Here is a 13,118-nt window from a genome sequence, read left to right as displayed (position 1 = left end):
AATCTAAACAAAAAAGTATTCAAGTTATCTCATGATCCCCACCAGCCTGACTTGAATTTTCTTACCGTGATAATAAAATGAGTCTCCTTTAGAGACAATGTCTTTCACTATCCTGTCATATCAAGTTCTTTTTACGTCAGAGTTGTTGTGTGCTAAGTTGAATTTTACTGATGCAACTCGATTGCCTCAAAAAAAACTTCCAGTGAGGCCGTCCCGTTCTGAGCTTAGCAACAGCGCGGTTTTATTACCGTCTGTGAAGGTCGCACTAATCGAGTGGAAGGATTTACAGAGCTGTTTTCAGAGCTCCATGCATAGCTGCATAATGCAAACGGAAAAAAAGGTCAGCTATTAAAGCACATCACAACAAAGTTGGGGCTTATGTTTTAAAGCACGACTCCACACTAAAGGAATTACCAGGTAATATTTAAAAAGAAAAAAGTATAGCCCTTTGACTTTGTTGGTTTAAAGCTGATTTTTATTTTTATTTTTTTTTGTAATTTTAGGAAAATCTTCAATTCCCAGGATTATATTTCCAGATGTCAACCAAAGTTCACAATGCCATAGGAGTATGCTCTGAAAGGAGGCCCCACACTCCCGGTGCTGCAGCTCCACCAGGAGGCCCACTATATAATTATCAACCTGAATGACTCCGCAGCTGAAATCAGATTATCTTCTGAATGAGACTGCATCATGATCTCAGTCGAGAAGCGCCGTTCAAGTCGAAAGAGCGGCAAACATCGCAAGCGCAGCGACACATCCAGTGGTGGATCCTTCCTGGATGAGAACGACCGTGAGGTCAGCAGTCTGACCGACAGAGCGTTCAAGAGCCTTTGTATTGGAGATGAAGCCGTGTATAATGACTCCCACCTTGGCTTGCCTTCATCCAGCACCCACATCGACCGACAGCTCGCCTTTACTCAAGGTGAGCCATTCAGGGATGAAGATGAGCGGGACGAACTGAAGAGAGCTGCCCATCAGAACTTCAGCTTGAGGGTGCAGCATTATGGACAGGACTGGGTCCATGGAGGAATGTATGGGACAGCGACCCAACAGGATCCAGAGTGGGGGGTTTATGGGGACAGGACACAAGGTAGGGTGTCTGCCACATTCCAGAACTCCTTTGTTGAAACCTCTCAACAAGGAATGTCTCTCAGAGAAGAAGAGCTTTCCTTCATCAGCAACGGAGCCACAGAGTTAAGTTTACATCAACACCGAAGCCGCTCCAGAGTCTCCTCTCTCATCAGAACCTTCAACTCTGAGGTAAAAAGGAATGGAGCAAGCATGGATGATCAATTCAGAGGGTGTACCGAAGAGACAAGGTGGGACAAATCCGCTTTGATGAATATGCACAATGAGTTTTCTGATTTCTCTTCATCATACCAGCAAAACTTAAACATCAACAGCAACTTTCCCTCAGCTGGTCCTTTTTCCTGCAGAGATGCAAACTTCTATGGCTCTGACATGGCAGCAGTGGCTCACATGTCCCACAATTCTGTGTCTTCTTTCATGAGATCATCACACAATGAGCTCAGCATGTCTGCACAGACCAACTGCAACTCGCACTTCTTCATACACAGTGAGTTTAGTCCCTTCAAGGTGTGGAGGGAGCATAACCGGTTTCCCTTCCAGCAAAGAGAAGTCTCAGGCTTTATGCACAGCTCAGAGTTCCCAAAATGGTACGAGACACCAATGTACAAAGAGCTTTCACTCGAGAATCAACTGCAGGGTCCTTACAGAGGTATGAGACACAGCAACAACTTAGCACCAAGAGCTCCTTCGAATCCGTCACATTTCACCTCCATGTCCTTGGTGCAACAGAAAGCTTCAGCTGTGGAGAAGCGCAGTGAGTCCGAGCTTGCAGGTCATTACCCTCAGAGGAGGCGAGCTCAGAGTCTGGGAACTAACAAACTACCCTCCCAACGCCCATCAACTGCTTCCCCCACCATTGAGATGTCTCGACGCGTCAGGGACACCATCAGTTCTGTCAAAGCCCTCCAACAAAAAATCAAACTGATGTCAGAGCAAAACATCTCAGCAGGGATGATAACAACGCAACAAGAAACTTTTGGGAATCATAACTTAGTTCACTCTGGAAATAGTGTTGCTCCAAATATGGTAAGAAGTGATATTAGCACAACTCCTTTTACCATCAGCCAGCTTCCTTCAGTTTCTGCACATCAAGACGAAAACACATCCGGTTTCCAGCAACATGAACCTTCCCCTCAACCAGTGGAGCACCCTCCAGTACGGGCTGAAAGCAGGGGAGTCACTCCTGATGGCAGGCTGTCCTCCTACAAATCTCGAGCAACGAGCTTGCTCTTCAATCTTAAAGACAACAGGAAGAGAGTCAAAAGCACTTACAGTCCAACCAAATTCAAAGGCCTGGATAAACAGGAGAAAAACCAACAGCCCTCTAGCCTGGAGACAGTAATAGATGTGCCGGATTTCCTAGATCCGGATATTCCGTTTATGCAGCAAGAAAACTCCAGAAGCACAACCATGGCTGCTAACCAGTATCAAAACCCTCCACTGACCCTTGAAACTCAACTCGAAAGAGTAAATACAGGCCAATACCTGGAAAACACTTCAACTGATTACCAAACTGCTCAAGTGCAAGGAGAAATGGTTTGTCATTCTGGGTTCAGTGGCTTCATACCAGGAAATTATACTAGCAATCAGCTGACTAATGGACAGAATCGCCATGAATATTTAGCATCATTTACTCCCTATAAGCAAGGTGGCAGGGATAACATTCAACTTCAGGAAGGACTTCAACACCCGCACACAGCTGTGGACGCAACGAGGCCAAACATTTACAGAAGTCAAAGCAAAGATAGTCTGATAAGGAAAGCAGAACCTGAGCAGGCGTTAAATGAACCAACAGGAAAGATCATAACCGAGAGGGGTAGATATGAGAATTTACAAGATCAAATTAATGAGTATCATAACACATCCTCAAATGGTAACTGGCAAAACTGCAAAGACACAGAGAAGGTCAGTCTGAAAGCTGCTGCTTCGCCATTAAAACAAGACCCGGTTCACCCAATGGAAAGGTTGAGGCAAGAAAATCAAAGAAATCTACACAAAGAAGCTGAAAATGATGAGGCTATGGACAGCTTAAGTCTCGGACCATCTTCCTATAAAAGTGCCATTTCAAACAATAATAATTTTTCCAATCAACCAAATGCAGAGAAAAGGGAAAATGTGCAGGACATGAGAGATGATGTGGTATTGAATTATAATAGAGATCAAGATCCTATGAGGTCAAACCAGCTTTATCCCATAATAGATAAAACAAAGCAAAATGCAGCTCCAATAAAAACATATACATCTCGAGTGACAGAGGATGAAAAGCAAAGACTTCAGGATGAAAGTAAACCAAAGCTTATAAATGTTGGACAAAAAAAACCCTCTCTTTACACTGATAATGCATCTGAATTCATGATGTTGAACCATAAACAGCTTGACGAAGCCAAGATTGAACAAGTCATGGCAGAAAATAATAGAGTAAAAGCAGAGATGGCAGCAGCTCAGCAGAGGGCTAATGCAGAGCAGCCAAAGGCAGAGACCAGCAGGTTAATTTTAGCAGGGCAGGCTGATTCAGAAACAGACTCCAAAGCAGAAGCAGCAAAAGCTGAGGCTCTAAAACAAGAGTTTGTGAAAAAAGAGGAGGGTAAAGGAGAACTGAAGGAACAGGCAAGAGATAAACATCCAGATGGAGAACAGACAGCAGGAAAAACCAGAGCTAGGATGTCAACAGACACATCTACAGGTGTTTTAGGTGAAGACGAAGTTAGGGAGCAGGTTAAGCATTTGAAAGAAGTACAAGGGGAAACACAGAAAGCAGAAGACAAACAAAAACAAACTCAAATGGCTAATGTTGAGAAGGAAAGAATACAAGAAGGTAGAACTGCAAAGGAAACAGAGAAAACCAACAATTCAGTGCAAGCTGAGAGCAAGATAATAGAGACAGAACGGGTCAGGTCAGAAAAGATTCAACTAGAAGAGGCTGAAACTAAATGGAAAACAACTGAGAAGACAGAGCAAACTAATGATCAAAACAACAAAACAAAACAAACGAAAATAGAGGACGCAGATAACGGAAGAGTAATGCATGTAGTGCAAGCAAAGAAAGAGAAAGACTCAATAGTCTCAAGACAAGTAAATGCAGAGAAATCTACAGCATGGGATTTCAAAGACTCAAAACCAGAAGAGAGAAAAACAGAGCAGCTGAAGCAGGAAGAAAGGAAGGTGGAGTTAAGTAAAGCGGAGCTACTGAAAACAGAAAACCTCCTGGAAAAGTCAGCTAAACTCACAGCTAAGCTCGTAGCAACACAGCAGGTCAGAAATGAGTCTGATAAAGTTGAGCACGTGAAGACAGAGTTGGCTAAAGCGAAAGCAGAGTTGGCCAAAATCAAAGAGAAAATGAGAGGTGAACAAAAAGAAAAAGTCAGCAACAGTGTCATTGTGAGAGAGGATGAAACTCTGAAGAATAATTCATCTTCTAGTGTAGATGGAGCAAAAAAGGTTGATCAAAAAACACAGGATCAGGCAGTGGAACCAAAAGCAGATCAAGTACCTGATGAATATCAACGTCTTAGAGAAAAATACGGATTTGTTCATGCAGTATCAACACATAAGAACAATACATCAGCATCAGAGAGTGCTTTAACTCCTGCCAGTGAAGAAAAGATGGAAAAAGTTGAGGCAGGAAATAACGAAGAATCAAAAAATGTACCAAGTCCTGCCAGCACATTTAAGATAAGTGACACACAAAATACCAAGGAAGAGATCAACTTCAGAAACAGTGAGAGCACAGAAGGTCAAGTTGACAACAAATCATCCATGGAAACGTGCAACGTTAAGTCTTCTAATACAAATGAGTATGAAAGAACAAATGAAGAGGATGTAGCTAACAAGTTAAAAAATCCAAATGTTGAAAAGACGCAAAATATAGATTCTAAAATGGACAATATTTCATCACAGAGTAATTCTGAGTTGGCTAAGCTGCAGCCTCTTGATGGAAAACCAAACCTAACCGAGCACAGCAAAAGCTCTGGTAAAGAACCTCCTAAAATGTTATCCCATAAAGAAAAAGCACAGACCAAGCAGGAGATCTTGACTTCCAAAATAAAAGCTCATGCTGAGAAGGAGATCTCAGCACTAAAAGAAAAAGGGTTTTCTCTTGGCAAAAATTCTTCAAAACAGTTCGTGGGTAGCCAGAATTTTAATGCTCGACAGAAGCCGCTTTCACAAGACGCTCCTAAAAGACTCGAGGGTGTAGTGTCCAACTCTGTCTCACCAAAGCATCCACTGGAGTCTTCAGGCGTCAAGGCAGAACTAGAGTTTGCTAGAACCACAACTCAGAATGAAGACTGTTTAGAAAAGCCCAGAAAAACAAATCACACTGCAAATAATATTGATGCAACTGAGAGCTCTAAAAAGAAACAGGCTGAGGTCAAACCATCAATACAGAACACAGAGCAAACAGCCAAGAATGATCAACAAAAACAACAAGAAATTCAGAGAGAAGTATCTAAAAAACAAATTGACAAGGTTGAAGATCAATCGACTTCCAAGGAGATTATCAACAACAGCATTGAGGGACAAGCTGCAACGGCATCCAAATCTTTGACGACAAAAAACACTGCAAGAGAAGGAAATACTCACAAGGACTCACAACCACCTAATACTACACTTGGACAAACTGACTTCTATGAAACCAATGAGAGCTTAAATATTATGGGAATAATGGTGACTGTGCGAGAAGGAAAACCACCTCAGACCAGTTATAAAACCCTAACAGAATCCACAAAGAAAGAAGTCAATGAATTGGAGCTGGATAAGAGACGCTTCAGTCCAGGCACGGATGGAAATACGGATTCAAAAGAGATGAACTCAGTTAAGGCTGTGGACGGACAGAAATCCCATTCTCCTGTAAATGAAGGTGTAGCTAAAGCTGTTGAAAACATTGATGCTCCAAAAGCAGCTTTGTCATTGGAAGCTAAAGATATCAATTTAAGAAGGGCCGCCATAGAGAAAACGATGAATCTCCAACAGGGGAATCCTACACCGGAATTATTATCAAAACCAGATTTCATGAAAGGTACCCAACTGATAAAAACAGATGCACAAAAAAGCAAACAACAAACGGCATTGAGCAACACTGACCGTATTTCCAATATGGTCAGCAGTGGAACCAACTGTCACACTGACGTAGAAACATCATCAAAAAAGTTGGCAGAGGAAGTAGATAAAATCCAATGTCTCAACATAGATGTGCACAGTGCACCACCATCAGAGGAAAGCACACATGATTCAGCAAAACCGTTCAGCAATGCCCCTCCTTCCAGTCATTCAACTGAGCCTGAAAACAAGCCTCCAGATGTTCAAAACAAAGACAAAGATATTACAGATAAAAGTCACGGAGACGATAATCTACACATTGATTGTATCGCCATCAGAGTCGTACCAGCAGTAACTGAAAACGACAAAAGGGACATAGTAGAAAAACCTCTCAACACCACTTTCCCCTCCAGTGCAAATTTTGCTCCGGATAAACAACAAACTGCAGCATCTAGTTATGAAACAAATGGCAAGCAATGTTCTGAAGGGGCATCTTCTGCAATCAGCGAACACGGGATGAATGAAAGCTTGGAGAACAATTTAGCCGTGCAGCACGTTCTGTCCAGTGTGAGGAAATTATCCGACTTGATGAAAATGAACAATAAAGCGAGCAACCTAAATGTAGTCAGTGAGACAGCTGAAGCTAAAGCCGAAACACTTGAATCAAACGTAGAACCAAATGAGGTAGACTACTTTCAAGTGCAAGGACAAGAAGAAGCAAATACTGAGGCACAAAACAACTGTACAACTGTTGAAGCAACACCAAAGAAAAGGGAACTTCAGGATACACCCCCCAACAAGACAGTCAACATTGAAGATTCACCCAAAGATGGACAACCTGAAGTCTTTGTTTTCCACGTGGATCAATGCTTAAAGAAAGATTTAATTTCAGAAAAGCCTCAAGATGACAGTATTAAGAAATTGGAAACAGTTGGCACTCCAGCTTCAAAAATGAGTTCCAGTTCTTTTGATCCATGCAATAATGAGGGAAAAGTTGATGCAGGTCAAGCTAATCACACAGGAAAGAATCAGTCAGAAAACCAGCTTGGTTTATCAGCTACGGACAAAGAAAGCTCCAGACCTTTTCCACAAACAAAAGCAGAAAAAGTTACAGCAAAGCCAGAGGTCAAACCAAAACTGAAAGACAAGATATCTGCAATACCTGAAATATCAGCCATTGCTGACTATGCCAGACTGAAGGTAATTGTTTCAGAGGACAAAGAACAAAATACAGCTCAGGATTTCCCTCCCAGCAAAAAGGAAGGATTCTTTCCACTAATACGAGGTCATCATAGCAGACGTCCTGTGTTTACTACTGACTTGCATGAACATTCTGTGAAAGAAAATAAATTGTCAACAAAGACAGACGTGAGTGCCAAACCAAGTAAAGAGCCAAAAGCAACAATATTTCCAATCACAGAGAGGGAACACCAAAGAACAGGGATGTTCAAATTAGGAGACAAAGACAAACAAGAAAAGATACTTTTGGAGACTGTTTCAGCTCAGACAAAACAAGTAAATGAGGTTGAAATGCAAGAAATTCCTTCAAAAACTGGTGAGCCAATTACTCAGCCTCCTAAATCAAGCTCATCTTCTGTGTCCAGTGGACTAACATCCAGAGACCCGACATATTTTGATAAAAGTCTCCCCTTTCAGGGAGCTTTAGGAGAAAGACGTTTAAAAGAAGACACAACTTATCTGAGGAAACATGAGAGTCCTGAAGAACAACTAAATGTAAACCATAATAATGAAGGTGGAAGGTCAGATCAACTGAGGAAGGAACGACTTGCAAATCAGATAGAGGATAATAAAATGAAGAAATTGGATAAAGGAAAACAACTGGATGAAGAGCTGATGCCAAGGAACGAAAACAGAAAAAGTAATGTCAGGATAAAACACATTATAGAGGAGAGCAGAGCTTCTTTAGCTGAAGAAGAGAGGAGAGCTGCTCAAAGAGAAGAAGAGAAGAGGGCGAAAGAGCGTGAGGCTGTTGCTCAAATGATCAAGGAGAGACGTGAGCAGCAAAGACAAGCAGAGGAAGAAAGAAAAACAACAAACACTAAAGATACAATTACTGGTCAAAACGCCAAAGATTTCCAGACAAAACAAACCCAAGAACAAACAAGAATCACAGAAACTGAGTGCAGCTTTGGTTATGATGAACAACTGAAAAGAACAGCGATGGAACAACACAGAACCACACAAGACAAGCAACAAAGAAGAGGAGCAATGGAACAACAGTGGAGAAGTGCTCAAGAAGAGCAGCAGCAAAGGGCAGCAAAAGAACAACGTGTGAAAACTCCTCTGGAGCAGCAAATAAAAAGGGAATCTGATGTGCAAGTAATGAAAATTATCCAAGAAAAGCAACAGCAAGTGGAGCAGCAAAATAAAATGCTACAAAAAGAGCATCAAGGAAGGGCAGCAGGAGACCAAATGACAAGATCTGCCCAAGATGAGAAACAGATAGAAACAGTAGAGCAACAACAATTGAGATTTTCCAAAGAAGAAGAAAATAAAAGAGCTGTCCAAATAGAGCACCAGAAAGTACATGTCCAAGAAGAACAAAAGCAAAAGGCTACAGAGGAGCAGCAAAAGAAACATGCTGAAGAAGAAAAACAAAGGAGGGTTTTGGAGGAGATACAGAGGAAAACTATCAGTGAAGAACTACTGAAGAGATCAACAGAGAAGCAACAGTGGAGAACATCTCAAGAGGAGCAACAGAAAGGGACAGTTAAGGAAGAGGGAATGAGACTTCATCAAGAAGGGCAACAGAAAAGAACAACAGAGGAGAAACAAAGGCAACCTGTTCAAAAAGAACAATATAAAGGAGAAGTAGATGTGCAACAAAGGAGGCTTGTCTTGGAGCAACAGAGAAAAACAATAGAGGAGAAACAAAATAAACTTTTCCAAGAAGAACATCAAAGAAAAGCAGCAGAGGAGCAACAAAGGGGGTATTTCAAAGACGAGCATCAAAGACGGGATCCAGAAAGGCAACAGCAAAAACTTTTTCAAGAAGAGAAACAGAGAAAAACAGTAGAGGAGCAACAGAGAAATTTTTTCAAAAAGGAGCAACAAAGAAAACTATTTCAAGAAGAGCAACAGAGAAAAGCAGCAGAGGAGCAACAAAGAAAACTATTACAAGAAGAGCAACAGAGAAAAGCAGCAGAGGAGCAACAGAGAAGAGCAGTAGAGGAGCAACAAAGAAAACTATTACAAGAAGAGCAACAGAGAAAAGCAGTAGAGGAGCAACAAAGAAAACTATTACAAGAAGAGCAACAGAGAAAAGCAGCAGAGGAGCAACAGAGAAGAGCAGTAGAGGAGCAACAAAGAAAACTATTACAAGAAGAACAACAGAGAAGAGCAGCAGAGGAGCAACGAAGGAGACATGTCCAGGAAGAACAACAGAGAAAGGCAACAGAAGAGCAACAAAGAAAACTATTTCAAGAAGAGCAACAGAAGAAGGCAGCAGATGAGCAATACAGAAGACATGTCCAGGAAGAACAACAGAGAAAGGCAGCAGAGGAGCAACAGAAGAGACATGTTCATGAAGAGCTGCAAAAAAGAGCAAAAGAGGAACAACAAAGAAAACTTTTTCAAGAGGAGCAACAGAGAAAGGCAGTAGAGGAGCAACAACAGAGACATGTCCAGGAAGAACAACAGAGACGAGTAGCAGAAGAGCAGCAAAGGAGACATGTTCAAGAACAACGGAGAAGATCAGCAGGGGAGCAACAAAGAAAACTTTTTCAAGAAGAGCAACAGAGAAAGGCAATAGAGGAGCAACAAATGAGACACATCCAGGAAGAACAACAGAGAAGAGGAGCAGAGGAGCAGCAACAGAGACACATTCAAGAAGGGCAGCAAAAAAGAGCAAAGGAGGAGCAACAAAGAAGACTTGTCCCAGAAGAGCAAAGAAGAAGGGCAGAAAATGAGCAACAAAAGAGACTTTTTCAAGGAAAGCAATACACAAAGGCAGCAGAGGAACATCAGAAAACACCAACAGATAGGAGACAGGAAAAATATGTCCAAGAAGAGCAAGCAAGACGGGCAGCAGAGCAGCAAGAGACAGCAATTCCCCCAGAAGAGGAACGACAAATAATAATTGAGAAGCAGCAAAGAACTGCTCAAGAGAAGCAACAAAAAATGTCTGCCAATGGAGAGCAACACAGAAGAGTAGCAGAGCAGATCGACGAGAGGACACTTCCTGAAAAGGTTTATAGAAAAGAACAACGGACTGATGAGAATGCTGTCAATTCTTTCAATATGGGAATCCAACAAATGCCTGAGCAGGAAAAAGAAGAGCAACAAATTGAAAAGCTAAGGAGGAGAAGATCATTAAATCACCCATTACTGAAAGCTCTTCAAGATGAAGGGGTTATGGTGGTTGATGAAAAAGAAATAACCCTGAAACCAGAAGAAAAACTTGCAACAAAAGACCATAGTGCAAAACCTTTAGAGGAGAAAAGAATGGCAGAAGAACTGTTTGGAGAAAAGTCTAAACAGAAGGAAGAAAACTCAATCATTCACAGAGAAAAGACTGGAGTTACTCAAGCAGAGAATCAAAAACAAAAGATGAATGACCTCCAGTACTACGCCTTTACTTCTGCAGACACGGAGGGAAAATCCAGAGAAAAACAGTTCTCCTCTCTGTTGCATTCAGAACAGAAAAGCAGCCCGGTAAGACTCAACTCACCTGATGACTCAGTATTCCAAACAAAGTCTCCTAGACCACTTGCTCCTGCATCTCCAGCTTCTTCTCTGCCCCGTTCCAACACATCTTCTCCTGCTTTAGGAGCAAAACCCTCCATGTTTAAAGTGAAGGACAACACAATCAGAAGTTCCTCTTTCATCAAGTCAGTAAAACCTCGATTCCACAAGAACTTTGGAGAAGATTTCTTGGTGGCTTCCCCCTTAGACAGATTATTTGAAAAGGGAGATGACGAGCGGGAAAAAATAAGATCTGGTGCAGGAACTCCTGTCCATGCAGAAATAGGAATGAAACGACTCACTGCTAACACGGAATTTTCAACTTTACTCTCATCATCTTCAATACAGGACTATTCGGTTTCTCACCACAGGCCCTACTCCAGGAGGAGCATTGTTCTGGACGATGATGAGTCTCGTTCTGTCGTCAGCAACCTTTCAGAAGATGTGGAAAGCTATGCCACCAGTGCAGCAGATGTGGGAGATGTGAAGGGCCTGTTTGACTTTGAGAGACCAGAGTCTGCCTGCAGCTTCAGCAGTGATGTGTCTCGATCTTTGGGAAAGCCTCCGGTTGTTCCACCAAAGACGGAGAAAGCCTTGCGCAGAGCCCAGAGGTTAACATCTAGGAGGATGAAGAAAGAGCAGTCTAAAGTTGCCGCTGGAGGTGAAAAAGAGACCTCTAGTGTTCCATCCTCCTCATCCACTGAGACATACCAATCCAACAATCATGTTGTGGCCTCACCTCATTTTTCCCAACCTGTTTCCCTTGCTCATGCTCCAGTATTGGGATCCAGCTTACCTTCTTCCAGTTCAGAGCTCCAATCTGTTCCCAGGTCTTTCCACTCATCCCCTCATGCAACTGCTCCAGTCTCCCTTCCCGTCTTGCCGAATGCTACCTCTACTGTTTCCCTTCCAACCGTGTCTCCTCACGCTTCAGGCACTGTTTCCCAGCCTACCGCTCCAAAGCCAGTTCCGAATGCTCCCTCCTCATCTACTCTTCATCATGCTAACCACCCAACTCCTGTGGCGCAGTATCATGTAGAGTCATGCTGCTTCTCTCAGTCCTATCCAATGACCCAGCGCAAGGTTCTGCAAGACCTGGGATCTGGTCAGTATTATGTGGTGGATGTACCTGTTCAAGTGCAAACAAAGACTTTCTTTGACCCAGAAACAGGGAAATATGTTCAGCTGAATGTACGTGAGTCTGGTCAGAGCGTTTCAAGGCCGCACACCCAGCAAACACAGCCACATCAGATCAAGCTGCAACCACAGCCCCTCTCCCAAACCCCTGCTGCTGGCAAGCCTTTTGTTCTATATCAACGCTACCACAGTTATCCCCAAAACTACCAACCGACAGCTGTTACTCCAGTGCGGCGAAGCAGGTCCTCAGCTCCCGGGTCACTCCAACCAAACAACGAGTCTTTAAGTGAGAATTGCAGCTATGGAAATATAGCAAATGAAGTAGAACATAACTCTGTTGAGCCCTGTTACAGCCCAGAAAAGACACCATACATGGACACAGTTATTGATACGGAAAGAACACATAACTCTGTAAAAAACACTCAGAACCCAACGGAGTCCGCCTCAGAGAGTGGAACAAAAAGCCAGACTGATGGAAACTCTTTTCATGAAAATCATGAAATGGGTCGTGACATAATATCTATGGGTGAACTAGAGGACTTCATGGAATCAAGTGATTGGTGAAGCAAAGCTTTGAATGCAATTGTTGTAATATAAAGAAAGCACGTTATGTACAGATCAAAACTATTTCAGGGAGAACTGTCTGGCTTTGTTTGGATTTTTCTTAAAATATTATATAGTATGATATAATGTTAATTGTCCTCCTTTTCTGAATTTGCCGGGGGTTTTCTTTTCTGTATTTGTTGTTGAGTTCACCATTCCAATTGATTTTTGAACGTGAGAAGCTGAGAAAATCCTCTAGTCATTATCAGTCTGCTGTCACCTTTTAGAGAATACGGTATCATACAAATAACAGCACCACACTCTCCAACATAGAAATACTTTGTTGATTTTTTTGTCTTTTTTTGCTATGGACTCTGACAAGCCTATTTCTTCTCTTTCTTGAGAAAACTCTTTTTGGCATTATGTGTTGCATGAATTATTAAAGCTAATCTATTTTCAAATATGCATTTTTTGATTTTGTCAACATAAACACACAATGTCTCAATTTCTACATTTATACTCTACAATGTTGATTGTTTTTAAGTTGAGAACATATGAATATATTGTAAAAACATAGGAGGAAAAATATAGTTAAATGAAAATATAGA

The 13,118-nt window shown here is 42.0% G+C and overlaps 1 protein-coding gene across 1 annotated transcript; it reads left to right on the top strand.

Moving 5' to 3' along the window:
- The first annotated feature begins 153 nt into the window (after positions 1–153).
- On the top strand, positions 154–13,019 carry LOC112162014. The gene has a single exon (XM_036215599.1). It carries the CDS (start codon positions 691–693, stop codon positions 12,529–12,531), a length of 11,841 nt encoding a protein of 3,946 aa, XP_036071492.1. The 5' UTR covers positions 154–690; the 3' UTR covers positions 12,532–13,019.
- The last annotated feature ends 99 nt before the right edge of the window (positions 13,020–13,118 follow it).

Source organism: Oryzias melastigma, linkage group LG15 (assembly GCF_002922805.2).
Source record: "Oryzias melastigma strain HK-1 linkage group LG15, ASM292280v2, whole genome shotgun sequence".
Lineage (NCBI taxonomy): Eukaryota > Metazoa > Chordata > Actinopteri > Beloniformes > Adrianichthyidae > Oryzias > Oryzias melastigma.
Note: the sequence above shows the minus strand (reverse complement) of the source record. Positions and strands in the feature narration are given on the sequence as shown.